This window comes from Salvia hispanica, chromosome 6 (assembly GCF_029641045.1).
Source record: "Salvia hispanica isolate PSC_SH4W2 chromosome 6, Shi_PSC_v1, whole genome shotgun sequence".
Taxonomy (NCBI): Eukaryota; Viridiplantae; Streptophyta; class Magnoliopsida; order Lamiales; family Lamiaceae; genus Salvia; species Salvia hispanica.
Window position 1 is genome coordinate 38320290 of NC_142697.1, and position 22675 is coordinate 38342964.

The 22675-nt window shown below is 34.1% G+C and overlaps 4 protein-coding genes across 5 annotated transcripts; 2 read left to right on the forward strand and 2 right to left on the reverse strand.

The window, feature by feature from the left end:
• The first annotated feature begins 842 nt into the window (after positions 1-842).
• Positions 843-4079, forward strand: LOC125207604 (ELMO/CED-12 family protein). The gene is made up of 9 exons (XM_048107013.2): positions 843-1085; positions 2424-2533; positions 2622-2690; positions 2807-2922; positions 3011-3065; positions 3226-3346; positions 3423-3470; positions 3571-3665; positions 3738-4079. The coding sequence occupies exons 1-9, from the start codon at positions 986-988 to the stop codon at positions 3834-3836; spliced, it is 813 nt and encodes a 270-aa protein (XP_047962970.1). The 5' UTR covers positions 843-985; the 3' UTR covers positions 3837-4079.
• A 730-nt stretch (positions 4080-4809) lies between these two features.
• LOC125205050 (REF/SRPP-like protein At1g67360) lies at positions 4810-6241 on the forward strand. Its single transcript, XM_048103847.2, has 3 exons — positions 4810-4984; positions 5073-5303; positions 5617-6241. The coding sequence occupies exons 1-3, from the start codon at positions 4970-4972 to the stop codon at positions 6067-6069; spliced, it is 699 nt and encodes a 232-aa protein (XP_047959804.1). The 5' UTR covers positions 4810-4969; the 3' UTR covers positions 6070-6241.
• A 428-nt stretch (positions 6242-6669) lies between these two features.
• On the reverse strand, positions 6670-8547 carry LOC125205051 (NADH-ubiquinone oxidoreductase). Of its 2 annotated transcripts, none has more exons than XM_048103848.1 (3): positions 8407-8547; positions 7761-8030; positions 6670-6956 (listed from the first exon to the last, which is right to left on the reverse strand). In XM_048103848.1, exon 2 carries the CDS (start codon positions 8028-8030, stop codon positions 7764-7766), a length of 267 nt encoding a protein of 88 aa, XP_047959805.1. In that variant the 5' UTR covers positions 8407-8547; the 3' UTR covers positions 6670-6956; positions 7761-7763. The 2 variants fall into 2 exon arrangements, with proteins under 2 accessions (XP_047959805.1, XP_047959806.1); XM_048103849.2 differs by lacking the exon at positions 6670-6956 and adding an exon at positions 6982-7418.
• A 5169-nt stretch (positions 8548-13716) lies between these two features.
• On the reverse strand, positions 13717-15616 carry LOC125207705 (F-box protein At1g67340-like). The gene is made up of 3 exons (XM_048107162.2): positions 15323-15616; positions 14904-15066; positions 13717-14742 (listed from the first exon to the last, which is right to left on the reverse strand). Exons 1-3 carry the CDS (start codon positions 15556-15558, stop codon positions 13975-13977), a joined length of 1167 nt encoding a protein of 388 aa, XP_047963119.1. The 5' UTR covers positions 15559-15616; the 3' UTR covers positions 13717-13974.
• Positions 15617-22675: the final 7059 nt, after the last annotated feature.

Here is a 22675-nt window from a genome sequence, read left to right on the forward strand (position 1 = left end):
CTCCATCACCACAAAGCAAGACTCGTATCTGTTTTTATCCAATTACTCCATTACATATCTCCATTCTTACATAAGCCAAGTCCTAACTACTGAGATTTGAATATAGTGTGTTAGGTGGGCTAGTTGGCTTACAAATCGAGAAGCATTCGGATCGGGCCGGGCCGGGCCATGTGGGAGGACTGATGAGTGAAGCTGGAGTGTTTTGTCTCCTTCCAAACACACTTTCTTTAACTTAATAATTTGTGTTTGTAAATTCCCGGACAACAACAATTGACATGTTTTTTTCACTCAATTGAAGATTTACAAAACTAAAATGCATATCTTGTTCCCTTTAATTTTAATAAATTATTTATAATTCAATATTCAGCATGGCATCACATGGAGACTGAAAATTTTTAAAAAGAGATAAAAATGCATCATTTATTATGTATTGGACTTTTAAAAATTCTAATCAATGAATTCATAAATTTAGAATTTTAAGTGGCCCATTTTAAATATGATAATACTTTTTTTTATTTATTAGTACTTTTGAAGTATTGCAATAAGACAATTAACTACAACTATCGACAAATCAAGTGGAATCAGATGTATGCTTACTATTCAAAAATGTATGAGAATTTATTCAAAATGACTCGATTATATGTAATTTATTTTGATGAGAATATGCATATCAAACCGGTTTTCATAATTAGGTAATCAATTAAAGAAAGCAAATCAAAAACCTCGAATGAATGTCATCAAAATCAGGATTCAGGATACATGAGTCAATTGCAATAATGGTGGAGGGTAATTTCGTCCTTAAATAATCCGACAAAAAGGAAAAATAAGGAATAAAAAATGATTTTATCCCCTTGGAGTTCGACAGAGCAGAGTGACGCCACCGGCATAGTTATAATCGGGCTGAGACTACAAAGAGCAAAAATGACAACCAAAACGACACCGCATTCTCTCTCTTAACTCATTGGATTAGCTGCAGGAGCTGAAGATGAGCGACGACAGGATATCCGGCGGCTGCGTTGCGGTTCGCAGCTTCACGCATTCATCGTCTTTCTCTAAGTGCACGCTTTCACACTCGTCGATTCCTGGTAATTCGCTTTTTTTACAATGTTTTTGATGAATCAATCTGATTTTCTGACCAATTTAATACTACTAGCAATCAGTTGGCCTTATAATTTCGCCTCAATTGTTCATAAACTTTTTCCAAAAACTAATTTTAAAAAAAATCATTTTTGACATTAATCACGATTTTGGTCACAATAAAGAGTTTCGAGTTTGCAGAGTTTTGAATATGGTCAAGCATATATATTTTCTAGTTATTTTGTTTTGTTTTATTTCGAAAAAACTCCTTCTGGAGCTATATACAGATGATTTATCGTCGTTTTTGGTAATTAGGAGATGTTTTTTATTGAAAGATTTAGTAAAATCGTATGCTATTGTTCTTGTTTTTACGTTCTTTTAATACTGATATTAGAAAATTTAGATTGGTTTATACATGTATCGATTTCAAGTTTTATGGAGCGAATGTTGGCAAATGTATGTCTTAAAAAAGCCCAAGTTCTAAACAGCCCAAGTTATTGATGTCTTTTTAAATACCTAACATGTTTCAACTTTTGAGGAATGAATACGAAATTTGAAAATAATTTATTAACATAAATTGTATACACATAATACCTATGGAGTAATATTTAGTTCTATTCCTAGGATATAATTTCATGACTAATTTATTCTTAGTATATAATTTTGGAAATTTTTTTAACACTATTATTTTAGGAAACAAAGTTTGAATTAACATTATTACTAGTATTAATTAACACACTACATAATTAAATTACTAAATTTAATTATGAAAGAATTTTATGACTGATATAGTACTAGTATATATTTTTATTTGATAATTTTTTAGTTTAATGTATACTCCATCTAGTTTGTTCTTTCTCTTTCATTTTATTCTTCAATAGTTTTGTAAATAAAATTTTGTAAACTTATCATTACCCTCTATTTTTACCCTTGAAAATATTCGGAGTCACAATTGAAGAAAAAGCTTGAACTACTAATTATGTCTTAAATAGTTTTCTATACGCTATTAGATTGCTTTATAGAATCAATAATCAAATGGATATTGTTGACAGTATGATATAAGTGAAGAATCAACTACAGAAAATTCTTTTCATTTAGTACTTGATTTGGTTTTTTCTTCCCTTTGCTAATATGCTAGTACAGTAGTACATTTTATAGTGCATATTGAGAACTTAATGGGATTTGCAAAATGAAGTTTAGCCATCACCTATCAGATTCTATTATAAATCACAAGTAACATAAAATTGTGAGAAATACATGTTCCTATTATAAGGACAGGAAGAAGAAGGCAATGCACTTGTTAGTCAAAAGCTGATTAAGGATAACAATGCATTGCACTGGTGCAGATTATGCAGCTTGTGGCACACCAGCATGGAGAGGGAAAAACCTCACTTGTGTTTGCTTCAAGCGAAGGGGAAGCCAGACGCGGATTTGCCTAAATTTGACACCCTTACAGGTAAGGCCATTGCTCCATACGCGAAACCTGCGTGCTGTACCTTATGTTTTCGCGTTACTTTATCTCTTTGCTGCCTTAAAATGGACAGGAAGAGAGGCTAAAACGGTTGAGACACCGAACTAAAGTTCAGTTTGATGCCTTGAGATTTGAACATCAGGTGTGAAAGCATTCTGAAAAGTGCCTACTCATTCTACTGGCACTTTTCACTTTTTGCAACTGGATTCAAAATGTAGAAACTAGCTTATTCTAGGAAGCTTTGTACTCGAACTTCAGGAAGCACTGAGGGCGTTATGGTCCGCTACGTACCCTGGCGTGGAGCTGCAGAGTTTGAAATCTGACCAGTGGAAGGAAATGGGATGGCAGGGAAATGATCCATCTACAGATTTCAGGTTTTGCTATCATCGCTGTTGATGTATCTTTCTTCGCAACTCACTCACTCAACGCTTTCGTACATACTCATTTCTGGTTCTGTTTCAGAGGGGCAGGTTTCATTTCATTGGAGAACTTGCTGTTTTTTGCCAAGACTTTTTCGGTAACATACTATTCGTTCTCTTTCTTGTTCTTGTCCACGTCGAGCCTGTTGATAGAAATGCCTTGATCCACTACAACCATTCCCTCCAATTTCTTGAAAAACTTCATAAATGCAAAAAAAAAAAATTTACTAGTAACAACTTGTTTTTTTTATGTTTCAGCTTTCATTTCAGAGTCTATTGAGGAAGCAAACAGGCAAAAGGGCAATGTGGGAGTATCCATTTGCTGTTGCTGGTGTCAACATTACATTCATGATCTTGCAAATGCTCGACCTCGATGCTAGTAAGTCGACTATTTTGAGTTTAGTACACCTATCCTCACTCTTTAGGCCAGCTAATGTAACCTCAATATTATGCAGCAAAACCACGAACTTCTATCAGAGCCGTTTTTCTTCAAATGTTGTCCGGTGAGCCTACCTCTTCATCATCATCGTCTTCTTCTCGTCCGCACTACTTTTCATGTCCCTTTTTCAATGGACTTTGGCTAACAACTTGGGTGTTTTGCAGAGAATGAGTGGGCTTTCGACCTCCTATACTGCGTAGCATTCATGGTTATGGACAAGCTGTGGCTGGACAAACACGCGACATACATGGAATTCAACGTAAGCAAAACCTCCTAACTCGCCTCGTTGACATCTCCTTTCGGACAGTGCCCTCACAATTGCCTTAAACAGGATATTCTAAGATCGACGAGGTCTCAGCTAGAAAGAGAATTTCTAATGGATGATGTGTTGCTGATAGAAGACATGCCATCCTACAACCTCTTGCGTTGATCACAGCACACTACTTCCTCTAACCTTTCATAATTCTGACCATCTTAATGTAAATGATATACCAGTTTTTTCCCATAAGTTTTTGAACCAATTTGATACTCCTACTAACTAGCTATACTTGTTCAATGCTCGAGGCCCTCTGCCTGTAAATAGTGTTTGGCTTTACACTTATCGAATCATGTGTTTGAGACTTGAGTTATCTTTGGCTATGGTCCAAATGGATCAGTGAAATTCTCTTCTTAATTTGCATATTTTTTATATTAGCAACTTAGCAACTTGAATGATTTAAGCGAAGAAAGTATGTTAATAGTTAAGGAGTACTGTTCTATAAAAACTCTGATATTGTTTGGAAAAACGTAAGCAAGCGTAGGCTCCTTAGTCATAAATAGAAAGTTTCACCCCATCCCTTCGTCAGCCAATAGAAAATTCCGAATTTTATATAAAATAATAGTAAGTAAATTAAATTTCTTTGTAAAAAATAATTCTTACTTTTATATAATAATTTAATTAAAAAATATAAATAAAATGTACATTATCAAAATAGTAAAAAGACAATAAATTGGAGCACTTTCATCATCCGCGAATAAGAGCCCGTGTTTTCATTTTAGTCTGTCAGCAAATAAGAGTTATGGTTCTCTTTTACCATTAACAGTAACAAATAACCGGGGCTCATATTCCACTAATTCAATCCACCTCCTTTTCATTTAAAACTATATAAGTGAGACTAACATTTTTCCATTTATCTTTCTTAACATTTTTAAAACCGTGCGGTACTGAGTATAAATATAAATATTTGGTAGTACAAATATTAAATGGGCCAATAAATGGGAGATGGGGAAGTCGGTAAGTTCGAGAAAGTTCGTAGAAGTTAGAGCAACGAGATGATTCCCAAAGCATCTGATTAATAAATTGTAACGACAGCCGACTTGCTACATATCAACTCCCACGTGTCGACACATGCACCATCAATTCCACCCAATTGTCGATTCCACACCCTCCTTCTCCCTCCTTCTTAAACCCCCTTTCACTCCCTAGATTCTAACGTCAATTCCATAACCTATCAATTTCTTCTGCAAACATTAACCTACTAACTATCAATTTCTCCTTAATTTCAGATTCCCCGCCGACGAGAAATGGCTACGGCTCAGGTAATTCGACCTGATCTGCTATTCAATTCATCATGTTTCCGAATTTTTTTCATTTTTATGTTTTGATCTACTTTCCCCCCTTTTTTAGGTTGAGGTTGAGAGGAGTGACGTGCAGCTGAAGCGTCTCGGATTCGTTAGGTATCTCGCGATCAACGCCGCTGTTGTGGTGACGAATCTCTACGGATACGCCAAGGAGAACTCCGGTCCCCTCAAATCCACCCTCGGGAAGGTCGAGACCACCGTCACCGCCGTCGTTGGACCCGTTTGCGACAGATTCAAAGGCGTTCCTGCTCATATCCTCGTTTTTCTCGACAATAAGGTAAAAATCTTCGGTGTGTTACAATTAGGGTTTTTCAACTTCGGATCCATGTTTATGCTTTGCTTTAGAGGTAAATTAGTCATTAATTTCAACTCATCATTGTATAATTGGTAGAGATTTGTTCTGTTTTGAGAGATCTATTGGCTTTTCTTAGTATAGCTCCTTGAGCAGCAGCTTGGTCAGTTCTGTTGGAGTATTACTTTCACTTCTCAATACTCTCTCTGTTTTCTTCATTGGATTGTTGGCTTAACTTAGTTACTTATACAGATGATTTCTGCTGTCTAAGTTGGGCTAGTTTTTGATGTTGGTGTAGGTTGATGAAGCAAGCTTGAAATTTGGAGAATGTGCTCCGGCTGCAGCTAAGGCAGCGGCCATAAAGGCTCAGTCGATAGCGAAGGAAGCATCTCGGATTGTGCACGAGCTCGTTGAGGAAGCTAAAGTAGAGGGTCCAGTTGCAGCCATTTCCCATGCTGGCAAGATCTCAAAGGATGTTGCAGTGAGCGGATTGGCCGTGGCGTGGTACAAGGCCAACCAGTTCCCGGCCCTGCACGGAGTCTTGGAGATAGCTGTCCCGACAGCCGCACATTGGTCGGAGAAGTACAACAGCGTTGTCAAAGACTTGGCCTCCAAAGGGTACACTGTTTTCAGCTACGTCCCGCTGGTCCCCGTCGAGGAAATGGAGAAGGCGTATAAGCAGGTTGAGGCGGCGGCCAATAAGAAGACGGATTCTGGCAGCAGCTCGAGTGACTCGGACAAGGAGGAGTAGATGTAGGGTTGTTCAAGTGTGTGATGAGTAGGTTTTCGGACTTTGTTTGCCTCTGTAAATAACTCCTGGACCAACTTGTTAGCTTGATTATCATCCTTCTCTATCTTGTACATTTGGCTGATGCTAATGCTGTACTAGAATCCCTCTATTTGAAGATGATGTTGTTGGTTAATTAACTTGTGTTGTCTATTCTATTGCGTTGGCTTGGGCACTTGGGCTTGCTACTTGCACAAACCACTACTACATGCTTTTCTTTTCCCCCACACAACAAAATCGTTTCTTTTAAGCGTTGCTACAGTTTTGCAATCTAATTGATTTTGTCCGCGTCTATGGAGAAATTGTCCCTCGGTGTTTCGATAGAAGAGAAATGGACAAAACAACTCTAAAGTAAATCGTTTTTATATTGAAAGAGTGATCAATCTTGAACTCAAACCATCAAAGCTCGAAATACTGATATATAAGTTTTCACAATTTGTCGAAGATTTTGAAACACTTCTATATTTACCTGTTTTTGGACTGTCTTTGAACACTATTTCTACACAATGCATACGACCAAGAGAAGAGCGACTGCTTCTCTTTGTCACTCAAAGATGGAAAAGGTTGTATTAAAACATATACTTAATCCACTCATGTCTGAATACAATTGTGAGCAAATAAGAAGAGATCAGAGAGAATTCTGCTGAATGTGGCATGAACTTGGAATCAAAACCAAATGCAGAAGTCCAGGCAACTGAGGTTCAACTTTTGTATCTGCAATTTATTACAACCAACAAACTGAAGAAAACAAGTTCGAATCTTACAGCACACTGCCAGTGAACACCAAAAATACAAGAATTGTCTTCGGCAGAGGTCACCCCGCATCTATAACTGAAGGCACTTCTTATCCCCTGCATGAAGGGAAATATAATTATCTGATCTAGCAAATCTAACAATACAGAGTTCACAGTTAAGCATGATTAACTAGCAATCTATAGTAGGCAAACTGATGCAGAGGTGGGGCAGTGAGTTCTACTTAGTATAACATTTTGGTGCCAGTTATGGACATGCATATAACCATCAAACAGTTTAAACAGTTACAGAGAAAGAGAGAGACTTGGCCTAAACTGAATAAAAGGCACATATTGTGGCAGCAATGCTATCTTGTGCATTCCTTGAACACATTCAAGGGAGAACCGATAAACAACACATTTCTCATCAAAATCTAAAATCTGAGTATGGGATATTGGACTTATGAGTATTCAGAATATAACAGTTCTGGTCAGCAGTGGCTCACTTTTGAAATTAAATGGTTCCAGAAGATGATCCAGAAATGGTGCTTAATGGCATTCATTAGAAGTGAGCAATAGTGGCTGTACCAGAAAAAAATGTATGAACACAAGAACCCTTGTAGCTAACAAGACTGAGACAAAAGGCATTAAATGGGGAGTGTAAAGATACCGCAATTTGCACCCTCACACACACACACCATTTTAAGTGTTAATCTTGAACAATCATAAATCCTCTGTGTGAGCAGATAATCATCTATAACTTGGGAAACGTATCTCACCCGTGAATGTCTCATTGAGTGCATAAACTCAAAAATTATCATTTTACTCCTAAAGTGCAACCAATACAAACTATATGAACACACAAACAATATCAAAGTGTTCAATTTTGGAATCAAGTAACAATGGAAAGTTCGAGGAGCTCACCAATTATTTGGAGTATTCCTCAATGACTTCGTCGTATGGATCACGACGGCCTTGGACATTGCTAATCTGCTCATCCCAGAAGATCTGAGCATTGTGGCGCTCAAACGTCCAGAAGCCATAGGGGCGGAGGGGCAAGCGATGCATCTCTATAGTCTTCTTGCACTGCTCCTTCCGTTCGTACAATCTCTCCCTGGCCTTCCTGTCTCTCTCGTTTGGATCCTCCATCAATCGCAACACCAAATTCTCCGCGAATTCCATTATGAATCCCATCTGCAACCATCACCAATTGATCAAATTTCTCCGCAATCGATCGATTTTAGCTTCATCAAAATCAATAGCTATTAAAGGAGGGGGGCGACTTCGCTCAACACAAACACATTTTGACATTCTCAATCAGGTGAAGCATTACAAACAAATAAACAAAAAGAAGCCTTATTGATTTCCATCTAACTCTTTCGTTTAGACAAAAATTGAGCACGAGCTGCAATCACAACACAAAACCCTAGAATTTGAATCATAAATCACGCTAACTGAGGAAATTAAGAGAGGCAGATTAAATTATGCTCAATAACGTGAGAAAACTTGAAATCTGCAAAAACAAAAACATAAAACAAAAAAAACCCAAGAATTTTGCGATTGATATTACCTTAAGCTTGAACAGTTGAGAGGAGATTGATCTACAAGAGCAAAAACGAAAATGGGGAAAAAATGTCTACAAATTTATGGTCAGACTAATGGGCTTTTCTCTAACGCTCAGTAAAAGCCCATACAAATATTTAAAACCCAACCCCACATTTCAAAGACCCATGAACATTTTTTGGTTGAAAATAACACTCCTAATTAAAATCTTCAATCTTGAATTTGAAGATATGATTAATGATTTTGTTTCATTTATATTTATTGTGTTCCAAATTTTTTATTTCAATAAATACTCACATAAGGATTATTATCATCATGGAGACACAGTATTTTCATATTAGATAAAATGTACATTTCCGCGTACATACCTAAGTCAAAATAAAGTCAAGGGAATTTAATAACTCAATGACGAGAAGAAGAGTTTTATAACATGGTTTTAATGATAATGATGGGAATGGAGAATCAAAGAGAAGAAAAAATAAATTAAAGAGCTAAGCATCAACTATTTGGGCCAGGGAAACATAACATGGCCCACTATTTTGAAAATATTAGGCCTGTACTCTATATTAGCTTTTTAGTTAGTCTTGTTCTAATATTTCTAGAGAGAGGGAGAGAGGTTGGTATACCAAAGCTTACTATTTGTTGTTTTTTTTCTTTATATGCATAAAGATGCACCGACGATAGCTAATCACAAATTAAGATCAATTATAAATAGGAATTAGACCGCCGAACCAATTAGTGGGTATAAGCATGCATAATTAAATAAATTATAAAAATTATAGAAATTGAAATGCAAACATGCATCCAAAGATATGATATGAGTGCATTTTTCATGAAAGCTACTTAATTAATAAAGAATCATCCGACCAACGGGTTGTAGCGCAGTTGGCAGCGCAGAGCTGTGGTGACCTTGAGATCACGGGTTCCAACCCCATCATCCGCTGAGAGACTTTCGGCCTTAATCCGCAAGCCCGGTCGAGCAGGATTTCTCCGATTTCGCCGAAGACGGGTTCGGAACACCTGTGGTAAAAGAAAAAAAAAATCATCCGAAATAAAACGGATGAATTATTTAACCAAGTGAAAAAAAATTAGAAGCAAATAACTTATGATGAGTGTGTGAGAGAAAGAGGGAGAGAGAGATTTGTAGAATAGGAACTTTGGAAGAATATATGAATTGATAGAGGTTGCCAAACTAACTTGAAAGGTCCATAGATGATGGATGGGATCTTGATTTAATGTGTGTAAATAGACTTTAGTATAGAGGTGCATTATAATGTAGATGGAATAAAAGTTGGAGTCAAATTTTCATTTCAAATACTACTGCTATAATTAATAATGTCATGACAAATAAAATAATACCAACCATATTGTAGAACTAATATTAATATTTATCAACATTAATACTGCCATATCAGAAGTTTCTGTTAGTTGCTAATTAAACTAATTATAGTATTATTAATTTATAATTAAAGCATAAAATATGAATATGGTATATATTTGATTATTGATTTGTTTGCTATAATAATTAGTAGTAATATATTTTAAATATAGTATGAACAAAATTAAAAGTCCTCATAAATTAAGAAGAAGAAAATCAGCCAAACCTAAATTCTATGAGCATCTAGTTCCTACAATTAATGTACTCCTTAATCTTTTTTTTCTTCACCTCTATCACACTTAATAATGCAGTAATTTGCGGCCATTGAACCTAATTCGAACTAATCTGTCAATTCAACATAACTAAATTCATGAAAATATTAGGGGAGTACAGAAAATAATAATTACTAATAAAATTAAGTAGCCCGTGACATATTGAAAAATCATGTGGAGAAATGTAGAAAAGGTTGATTTTTTAATGCCATCAGGTTAAGGCAATTGAATATAGACTTTCTTTGTTTCCATATGGTACTAGAATAAATATACTACGATGAATTTTAACCATATAGATCAATTATATTCAAAATCACTATTCCTGATTTGGACTTCCATTTTTCGTTTATTAGGTGTAATATTTTGCGTTTATTATGGCCTTGAACTATTATCAATAGCTACTTGAATTCGTAACTATCAATTATTGAATCATATTATGTTTAGTAATTATTTATTATTGTATATATGTATATATTAATTGGATGCATTACTTACCAGTAATTTTAACTTAAATTGCCTAGCCAAATAAATTTCGTGGAGTTTACAAAAATAATAAAAATGATACCATCTACTTGCAAAATTATTTAGGATAAAAAATCAATCATCCTAAATTCATAATATTTGGAATATAAATAAGTAATACTACTAAAGATTCAATGTGTATATCAATTTTATTTTTTGTTTTGCAAGAGAACAAATAATATCACGAACATTATTTTACGAAAACGGCCAACGAAAAATATTTTTGGTTTGTTCCATGCAAGAAAATTTCCTACGAATTATTTTTGTGTCCAAAATTAGCGGAAAATTAAAATTTGTGGAACAACGAACACTGAAATTTTAATTTCTATTAAAATAAACACAAAATTACTAACCGAAGTAGTATATTGTTTATAAAAGAATATCAAATGCGATCGAAAATATTAAAAAAAAAATTATTAATCTTAACTCTTCAAATAAAATAAAGAGAAAAAAGGATCACCTAATTTTCTCTATTTTCTTGGTGAGATGTCAATTTACAATTAATATCACAACTATTCCTGCTATAAAGTATTAATGCACTGTGTTGCTGCTCTTTTTCAGGAAACCATACATTTTTATACTGTCAAAGAACTTGCTCAAATAAGAGATGGAGTAATAATTATATCAGTTATCAAGACATCAATATTTAACAATGTTCTTTTTTTTGTTTCCTCGAAGCTTCTCTTCCTTATCTCTCTTCTGCTCACTATTCATCCAAATCTAGTTAGTTGCAAAAAAATCCAAAGTTATAATTAGTAGCACGTAACAAAATGGCGTTTAACTAACTGATTATAGAACTGCTTCAAAGTTAGGGAACATATATAAATTAACTCATGAAACTTACAAATTGGGAATTTTTACCAACAAATAATTGTACATCCAACTAACAAAATTAAACATGGGATGTTGTTGTGATTGAAAATTAAGGAACGCAACTACTTTTTTTGCCTAGGTTTGAATTTGTGGGATTTGATACTACTACACTAGTAATCAAAGTGATGAAATAGTGCCCTCCTTCATTGGTTCCACTATCAGATATCTTGATATTTCAAAAATCTATATGGTAAATTGGTAGTGTCAATTTTATAATTAAGAGTGTACATAAGGATTTTCAGTTCATACCAAATTCACGTTAAGTATAATATTGTTCATACCTAAGTTCACAGTTTTATTTTTGGAACAATACATCATACTAATGGACTTGAAATTAACTGTATATATTACTTGCAACTTTACTTATTCCCGACGTACTAGGCGTAGAATATAGTTTGCACCCCCAACAAACCTCTTCTCAAATCAAAACCACACATGTCACCATAGATATTGATCGAGCCCACATAACAATATTTGGAAACATGCAAAACAATCGACCAAACCACAAGTCATATACGTCTGGCCTGAATCATGACTCTAATACCAACTGTGAGTCTTCCCAAAGTGTCTCATACAGTGCTAATAAAACTGAAATAACTATAGTATAAAATATTTGGGAGTACAATTTTACTTATTTCTCGGTGTAAGACAGTGGTTTGTTTGTCAATTAATGTCTAAACTAAACTTTAAAAAAACAGATCCTAATCGCAATAAGTGATGATTTTTGTAAGTTCCTAATCATAATTAGTATCATGGCGTCATCGTCATGCCTATGGGAGCATAGCTTGAATAATTATAAATTTCCATCTTTTTCTTGAATTTTCATCCTTTCTTTTAGCAAATGGGGGGCATAAAGCTTTCAAAACACTAAGACAGACACATTCTCTACCTGCAATTGCACTTGTCTGCTCTCTTCTCATAGTTAGCTTTACCTTTACCTTCCTTTTAATCAATTATTTGATCATTTTCTTTTATTTATATATACTACTACTACTATAAAGAGGAAAATAATATATTTATCTTTTGTGGTTCGGTCAACTCTTACTACCTGACATTTTTTGACCAAGCATAAAAGTGTGCATCAGAAAAAGAAACAGTATATTTGCTGGATTTGTCACTAGAATTACATGCTACCTAGGATCCTCTCTGGCAGCAATACTAATGACTTTTATAGAATCTCTAGTTGCAACATTTATTTATTTCTGTAAAAAGAAATTAAGTAGATAATTGGACCGAACTGAACCAATATACCAGGAGACAGTGAACCGAGTAACCGGTCAGTTATAATTGATAAATTTTTCAATTAATCAAAAAACAATCAAAACTCTAGAAGATGAAGATAATGGAGGAAGACATGTTGCGGGTACTTGCTTCGAAGCAGGGAGGATGCGTATCGCTGCTATCTGGAAGGTTTGGTTTAAGATGTGAATCGCAACTACTCAGAGTCAAAATGATACGTGTACGTTTTTAAAAATTAATTCTCGTATTAAATGCAAAAAAACAATGAAAAAAGAAACTTAAAGCGCGCGAAGTAGGTGTCGAACATACTAGTTTGTGCTTATGAAGCACGTTATATCCACCAAGTTACATTCATTTTAAACAAAAATTGCTAAAATTAATGTATATTTAGCAAATGTTTATATCAATTTTCTGACTATGTGGTTATAACCGACCAGTTATCAATTATAATCGGTTAACCAGACTTTTACTTGAACACTAATCAGAACCGAATGAATAAACCTACAACCCAAAACTGTGTATTACTATTAGTCCTCTTTGCCGCAAAATAGAACCTTAAATGTAAAAATAAAAGGGCTTTGAGTGTAATTATATCATACAAAACTTTGCTAGTTTAATTATCCAAATTTCATTCACATTGTAGATTCAAATGAGCTTTCTCAAACTTCAGTCTTTACCCTAAAGTTAAGGCAGAATTCAAGCATATTAATGTGGTTGGCTATTTAGAAAATTTCACCTAATAATTTTCACTTAGAATCAATGTCACACTTTGTTTTGAAGAAATTTATCAAGAACTCCTAGCTAGCTGCCCATCATGTCCCACATCTCATGTGATAATGTTGTCAATTGAAGAAGTGTGAAAAAAGCCCAGCAACATCACCCTTTCCCTTATCATTTGGTCCCCATTTCTGCAATAAATCTCACCATTTATAATCTACAATTATGATTCACATCATCAATGTTTGCTTCTATCACCTTATTCATATAATCATATTAAACATGACTAGCAAATCACCAAAACTAAGAAGAGAACTTGAATTGAATATTGTACTGCTATAGGTTTCAATATTTGTTTTTATCGAATTTAAATCTCTATATCTAATGAGATTAATTAAAGGGGGGAGAGAGAGAGAGACAGCACTTTACATTCCTATACAAAAAAAACTTTGACCACAATTGTAACATTTTTACTCCATCAAAAAATGACCCCAAATCTTTCTCTTCTCTACAATTTGAGCCCCACATTCTCCATTATCTCCCTCGACTCCTTCAACCGTTACCGTCAGTTTCCTCATCTTTCATCCATCGCCTCCTCGCCAATGCCAATGCCGTTGCCGTCAAAAGCCTCATCTCCGTTACCGTCGTTTTCTCCGTCTTCGTCGGCGTCGGCCCACCGCTCCACGGGGGTGCACTCCGCCTTATGGCGGAGCTTCCAATCCAGCGCTTGACAAGCGCGGGAGCAGTAATTCACTGCTCCGCACACAGAGCACCGACGGAACTCATGCCTCCTAGTCTCGGGCCGCCCGCAGCCCGAGTGAGAGCAAAGCCTTAGACCCGGTCCGGGTACCCCTTCGGCCTGGGCCGAGAACCAGTCCGATAAAAACCGGTTCGCAGCGTGTGCCTCGGGGGCGGGCACGTTGCAGCCGAAATCGCTGAGCAAGGGGCACCCGCCGCCCCCGCCCCCGGCCACGTGGCGCTGGTGGTTACACGTCAGCCAGGAGCGCGGCACGACGGCCGAGGGATTCGAGGCGAGGACGACGGCGAGCTCGCGCGCGTTGGCCTGGACGAGGAAGCGGCGCCCCTCCGCGATGTTCTGCTTCACGCCGTAGCCGTCCTGCAGGCAGTGGCCGAGCTCGCGGAGCGCGTCGACGTGGCCGAGGAAGGCGGCGCGTGCGCACAGGGCGACCCCGGCGCGGAGGTCCTTGTCGTTCTTCGAGCCGCCGCTGCCGTTGAATTGGATCACGGCGAGCGAGTAGAGCGCCGCGGCGTGCGAGCCGATCGCCGCCTTCGCCATCAGCGACGCGCCGCTGCTTCGGTTTTGCAAGCAATAGAAACGTATCTGTTTACGGAAAATTAAATCATTATTACTGTTGAGAAATCGAAATCTCAGTCGATTTTTTTGAATTTATGTGATGAGATTTGCATGTATTGCCTAATTCGCAGATGAATTTTTAATTACTTTTTTTAGAAATAAAAGGAAAATTAATGGAAAATACTAACCATGCCGAGAGTGTGGCAAGCTTCGATGTTTCCGCTATCGGCGCAGAGTTTGAGGAATCGGTGAGCCGACTCGGACCAGCTGCTAGCTTTAACGGCCAACATTTTATGAGAGGCTTTGGATAAGACCAGAGAATGAAGGCCTAATCCGTTCAGTCTTCTGCATCTGTTCATCGCAAAATTTATAACCGTTAGATTCAGATGTAGAATCAATTGAAAAGCAATAACAGTTTCGATTAATGCGACAATCCGCCATTCAGTTTTTTTTTTTTTTCCTTCGGATTAATCTCTCCTAACCGCCTTCCTAATTAGAGGATAATAAGCAACAGGAAGAAACGCAAAGGCTTTGAGAGATCTAAAATCATGAAATCTGTGAATTTCATCGAATTTAATTCAACAAGTAAAAAGGCAGAAATACATACGTCGTCAAAACGTTTACGAAATCGGCTGGACAGGCGGCGGTGGAGCTGAGCTTGCCGAGAACAGAAAGGACGAGATCGTCGGGCAAAGCATCGAAGAAATCGCATCCTTGGGCAACCTCCGGCGAGGTTTCAGAAATCTTCCGGCAGTCTCCGGCGAGGTCGACTTTCCTCCTCTTGGCCACTCCGCCGCTGCTATTCATCACTCTCGGATAACACAGCCCTCTCCTGGTTCTCATATCACTACGCGTTGGTTGTGTGTGTGTGATTCTTCTCTTCCCGTTTGGAGATAATGGCAGAAGAAATGAAACAACCCCTTTTATATATAATCACACAAATACGAGCCTACACAGAAATTTTAAAAAAAAAGAAATCAAAAAACATAAATTCCGGTGCTACTTTTACCAAATTGGCCCCGTCGTTTCAGATTTGTCAGTATTTACCTAAAACAACGTGGTCAAACTCCGTTGACCGGATCCCCACTTTTAACAATCGGTAAATAAAATATTTACCGTTTCCCGCTAACTCTCTCTTAAGTATTGCAGGGTTTGTTTTAGAATCAGTTAATTTTGTTGTAAGAAACTAACTTCAGTTAATCTCGAACAGATTAATGGGTAATTTTTAGATAGCGATAAAAGATAGGGGTTGGGATGCACGCGCGATGTCGCGCGTAAGGGAAAGGGGGCGGTAAATAACAAATTCAGGTATAGCAAATTCTGGGCTTCTCTTGAATGACCTAACCACTGAAGGTCAAACGAGTGATTCAGCACTCGCAGAGGTCAGTTACTCGCCTTTGTTTTTACTTGCCATTTTATGCATGATTTCGATTCTCTTCTCCCTTTTTTGCATTTGGAATTTTCTGGAAATTTAAATTTTATTATTCTTTTCCTTTTTATCATTTCAGAAAGAAACAATTTCGTAGCTGTAATTTGATGGTGGAGATAAACATGAGTTGATTTTATTGTTTTTGATTTGCATGAATTTCTTGTTGAAATCATATTTAATTCACTCCTTTGTTGTGAGATCTGTATTTATTTATTTTTGTGGGAAAGTTGTGAGTGGGGTAGTGCTCATCTACTCATTCATTCTCATTTTAATGAGTTAGCAGTATTTATTGTTATGTTATGAAAATAAAAATAGCAAATTAAACAACTCCAGTCTTTTTAATAAATGTAAAATTCAATTTACAGCACATAAATTTGCCGAGGCATTTTTTTAGAAGGAAAATAAATTAGAAAATATGAGGCTCGATATTTCTTCCTAGTAGCAGTTATTCATAAATATGGAATATTATATTTTGGAATTTAATTTTTTTTAGAAAGATGAAATTTAAATTAAAAGGATGCACCATTCCACTTAATTTTGCCAAAGTCAATCATTTTTGTGGTTCTACTTTCTGAAAGAATATTATCTATTTCAATTTTTTTTTATTAATAACTACTATACGATTAGGAAAAGCATTCCGAGTAATAAAGAATATATACACACAAAATGTCAACCCTTAAAGGAAAAAATGTTTATCTCATCTCAAGTATTAGAAAAAGTTTGATATCTCAACTAAATTCGAGAATCAGAATAATTTTTCATAATATGCTATGAAGAGATTACCCTCTCTTTTTAAAATTCTATTGCAAACTCATTTGAATTATCTTACTACTATTAGTTTTTGCTGATTTAGAAAGAAAAGATATTAAGATAGTGAGAAAGAAGTTACACTAAGGCTCACCTATGTAAGAATGCAAATATTTGAATTTATTGTGTCATTTAATCAGCATTATTATAAATACAAACGTGTGTGTGCTTACAAATAAACTTCAAAACGTCAAAAGTTTCGCTTTCTAGATTTATTTTTGTTATATATATATGTATTTTGATCTTCAGATGGAATATGTAATTAATATATTGATTTGTGTTTCGTATCTTGGGCGAGTTGTCATATAAAATTATTATTAAAATGCTATAGTATATGCTAGTAATTCGTGGTCACATAAGATACCTGAAAATAACATTTCAATATCATGTCGCCGTAAAATTAATTATTTCAATCACATCGATTAAAGACACTCTAATAATAAGAGATTTAGCTAATTGCATTCCACTCTCTTATTTTGCAAATATTATTTGCATAGTTTTTTGAAAGTACAACTGAATGAATTATCTATGAAATATTTTTAAAATAGTTATATATGGTATTATGATTATAAAATTTATTTTGAAATTGTTTACTCCAAGTAGTGCTGCAACACAATAAACATGGAGGATCATGCATGTTTGCAATATATAAAATAAGTCGTATGCATAATTTATATAATATAATCAAATTCCAATAATACCTTGTTATAAAACTAAGGTCAAATATTAGTCTGATAATTTAATATCAGAAGTATGTAAATTACACTAACTGATATAGGCAATTTGGTCATTGATAAGTTTTGAAAAATAATTCACATGACCTAAATGTTATCTTGCAATGTACGTATATATTTTCGAATTTATAATGACTTCTTTATATTTATTATCTCAAAACTTTAATAAGTTTTGATAACTCTCTTTATATGAATTATTTTTAACTATATATCAAAATAAATACTCCTATTTGATAAGGATTATAAAACGATATACGTATAGTTCTATAACTATAAAAGTAAATGTTTATGTAATGGATTAAACTATACTCATTGACTGCAAAGTTTGACTTTTGAAAAATTAAAATTATTCATGAGACATATAGTAGTATAAAATTAAACAATTTGCAAGCACGTTATAAGAGTCATTCATCAATGAAACATAAATTGTTTGTGCTCTAAATGATTCTGTGTGTTTACTACTCTTTAATAATCAAGCAATTAGACAAGAAGGCGTTCAAAACATGTAGCAAGGTGTTCCTCACCACTAATTAGTGAAACTCTAAACAAAATTAAGTTTACAACTCAGTTTGGACTTTTGAGAACAAAGAAAACAATTATAAAATGAAGTAACGAAGCTCAATTTCGATTTTGCTAACAGTACATACTTTTTACTTTTTTAGTAAATACTACTCCCTCCATTACGGCTAGAAACCATCAAATTCAAACTAAATTAATGCATAATTAATTAAATCCAATTCAAACTATCAAATTCCATTACGGGCTTACGGCTATTTGATTTTAGAGGCGGAATCGGTGTTAAATACAATTTCTGAGTCAAAAATAATTTAAATAATTTCAACAAAATTCGAGAAATAGAATCGCAAAACAGTATTTTTGACCGATATAAGCGGTAATAAAGATAAGTTGCTGTAGGCCCTACAAAATACTCCACTTTTAAACATGGAAACATGAATTTACTAAAAAACCCCAAATCTTTATCCGAGGAATAGATTGAAAAGCAATCGGAAATCACAAATTAGGATAAGTCGGGAGATGACGTGGATTTCAAGATGATGTCGACCACTCATGTCAAACCACGAGGGACCCACGTGTCCTACACAGAAACGTGGGCACTCCGCCTATTTCAGATATTATAATCCTGCTTACAAATATTTAACTTAAATCTTAGTAATACAAATACCAACAAAAAAATTAAAAAAATTCAATTAGAGCTCTACATTTATTTTATTTTATTATTCTTCGGTTTCACATATTTTTAAATCGTAATACTTCTAAAACTAAAATAATTGATTACAAATTATAAATTTTGATAAGCAAATCTTCAAAAATGACTACGAATAGGCGTGACACTACTTCCGTTTTCCTCCAATATATTGTAAGTACTTTTTTGTTATTGATGGTTGGATCGGATCCTTAAAATGACTACGAATAGGCGTGACACTACTTCCGTTTTCCTCCAATATATAGTAAGTATTTTTTTGTTATTGATGGTTGGATCAGATCCTTACATTATATCGTTATCAACGTTGAATCATGAGAAGCATAATGGAATTGATTTTGAGCTACGAATTATCGAAGCCGGAATAGGTCAAAACTGAAAGACTGAACTAAAGCAAAAACTTGCGATTGCTATCTAGGGATGAGCATTCGGGTTTCGATTCAGTTTTTTGCCCAAACTTGACCAAAATTGAAAAATTAAATTTAGTTCAAACCTCAAACCGAACCGAAGCCGAAAAACCAAAAAGATGCAATAAAACACTATGGCGGAGGTGACAACCCAATCTTCATATACACAATATTTTTCAAGTTTGCACTGAAGAAGAGATTGCAAGATTTGCTCAATAGATTGTGCATCCAATCTTCACAGACTATCATTCAGCTTCACACTGAAGATGGAGATGAGATAAATGAAATAAATATTATGGTGGAGGTGGCGACCTAAAAATGTTTGCACGAATTTAACAACCTATATTATACTATTATTTATTATCTATATTGTACAAATAATAATAATTCATTTAGTTTTCTAAATTTCTTACTTTAAAAATAAGACATGAAATTTTTTTTATGTATTTCCTTTCAATTCAATTGCTTGAATAATTGATATAAGTAGTAGGAAAATGAAAAAAAAATATGCAGAAGAATGGACGAATTGAGATGATATGAGAGATGTGAGAAGAAAGGAGTAATTTATAAAAGAAGGAAATGAAAAATATAACAAATTCTAATTAAATATTATTAAAAAGTGAAAAAAGAAAATAAAAATATGCCAATGTCGGTGCTTTTAAAAAAGAAATTGGCTGGACACTTTCATAAAATGTACTAGTAAATAAAATTATTAAGTTATGTGCACGTATTGGACAGGTGCGTGTACCGTGCAAGCACCTATGTACCCACCCGTGCACGCGCCTGCACATGCGCGTGCGTGTCACATGCAATCAGTTGTGTATTTGTATATTAATTTGAGTTGCTTTTACTGTATTAACAAAGATAAGTTGATGTAATAGTTTAAATTAGCCATGGTTCAATACGCTGTGAAACAAACAATTTTACTCGTTGGTATTAGTTTAAATTATTAAATCATGAAGGAATATTCTGAGGTTAAAAATAAAAATAGGTAAAACTATTAGCCATGTCGATAGAATATACTGAAAAATTAAATCAAAATATTCAATAATCAATCAATCAAGACAAAGTGGTCGGCATTAAAAATTATTGTCTTTGGAAATTTACTAGATGATAATGACGTTAAGATTTTGCTTCAAGGATTTAGAAATTACATTAGCGATGTTGACCACGTTTTTATGGTGATTATCATGTTAATTATCGATTACTTTACTTAAAAGAGGGTGAATTCGGCTGCGTTTTCTCAACCTTACCCAGTCAAATGAAATAGGCCCTTTTTCCCTTTATGAACGTCTTTTATTCCTTGTAGTGGTATTTATCAACCATCATCAATTATGCTAGAAGATTTGAAAAAGTAATTTCATTTCTATCTTTAAATCCATACATTTATTTAAATTTTGTATTAATTATGAAAATATAAAAGTGGAATTCCCTATTATACAAACTATAATAATAATAATAATAGTAATAATAATAATAATAATAATAATAATAATCATCATTATAGCTATTATTATTAATTAATACACTAGATTTCTAAATTTTAATATGATTTTTTAAATTATGAATTGAGGTCAGCTATATAACGACAATATTACGATAGTAGTAAGACTATATTCACAATTAATAATTTACCAAGCGGATCGTAATGTCATTTCAAAAATTGTGCATTAGACTTTAACTTACAGTATTTTATTATTATCTCCATTAACAATTTAATTGTAAAATCTTACTTTAATTATTAGGTAATTGAAATGATATAATTTATATAAACTCAAGTTCTAAAAGTTTTTTATTTTTCCAAACACACGATAAGTAATCTCTCACACTCAGGTACACCGATGCACCAATTTTAGACATCGCTTGAATAAATTGGCTAGGTCATCTTCGATTCTAATTATTTAAGAGTTATTAACTGTCACATTGTGATATATATTTAAATTCTAAAAATATCAAGTGCAATTTAGGGTCTTGGTTTAATTTTGTTTGTCTACATGGATATTCGTCTTCTTAACTAGTATTATTGATTTTATATTTTTTTTAAAGTATGTGATTGTAGAGACTGTTTTTATATTTGGATAGACTACGTTTAATACATTTGTAATTCACTTTAAATGCTTAGGCAGACGGCACCACAATAACATTTATTTTGAGTTTATTATTGTAGTAACCTATTATCATATTTAAAGCCACAGGGAAACTATTAGATGTAAACTAACGGATAAAGCTCTTATGTGCCAAGACGTACGCTTGTTTGGTTGTTTTTTTTTTTTTTTTTTTTTTTTTTGTAATGTGTATCTTAATAAAATGCTTGCTTGATTAAGTTTTTGTTATATTATATTCTGAGCTACTTCTATAGCTTATTTGTAATATTTTTGGTTTAAGTATTGTACTAGTATATAAAAAAAATATGAGTAAGCTACTAAATTTTAGTAGCACTATATTTTTTAGAAATTATTTTCCACAAATATATACTACAGATGATATTTCATTCCCAAAGTCGTCTGCTCGTTTAATTCCAAACTATGACGTTGAATACTTATAAAATTTGCCGTTGTCTATTCAATTATCACTAAGCTACGCAACAAGGCCGACTAGTTTAGATTCCATTAACGTTCGAGAAAAATGCTACCCATATTACTTGTGCAATATATTTAATCCAATTTATTTGTCTATTCCATTGGACGGCTGCTGTTCTAAGACTCATTATTTGTTCAAACCATTTCCCGATTAAATTCTGTTTTAGCATAAATTTAAAAGGAAAATAACCTAATGAGAAGTGTAAAGGTTTGAAAATGTGATGTTGGATGATACATGCAAGAAAACTTCATTTATATTTTAGAGTTTACTTTAAAAAGCACATAAAATTATTGAATAAGTTACCAAATCGCATAAGTAAATTCAATCAATTATTTTTTAGAGAAAAATTGACTATTTCATTATATATTCACGCTACAAGTTGAGCCATCGCTACTAGCTAGAAATAGGCGGTTTTTGCAAATGGCCATTCACGTAAATGTCAAATTAAAGCGGTAAATCTTGATTAAAAGCATGACAATAATTGTAGCAAATTGCAATAGATGACATATCTCAATAGTATGTTTAAAAACTTTCGGTGCTATCATGGATCACCGTGGATCATTTGACTATATATACATATTTAGATGATTCTTCAGACAATAAAATAATGAGATAACAATACACAATAAGTGAAAATAAGATTTATTTAAGATAAATTACCCATAGGATAAAAAGGGAGTATAATCTTAGCGTTATGGAAACTGATCAAGATACATACTACGAGCTGAGTTTTTTTATAAAATGACAAAAAATGAACGGATAAAATTAGACATGATATTTA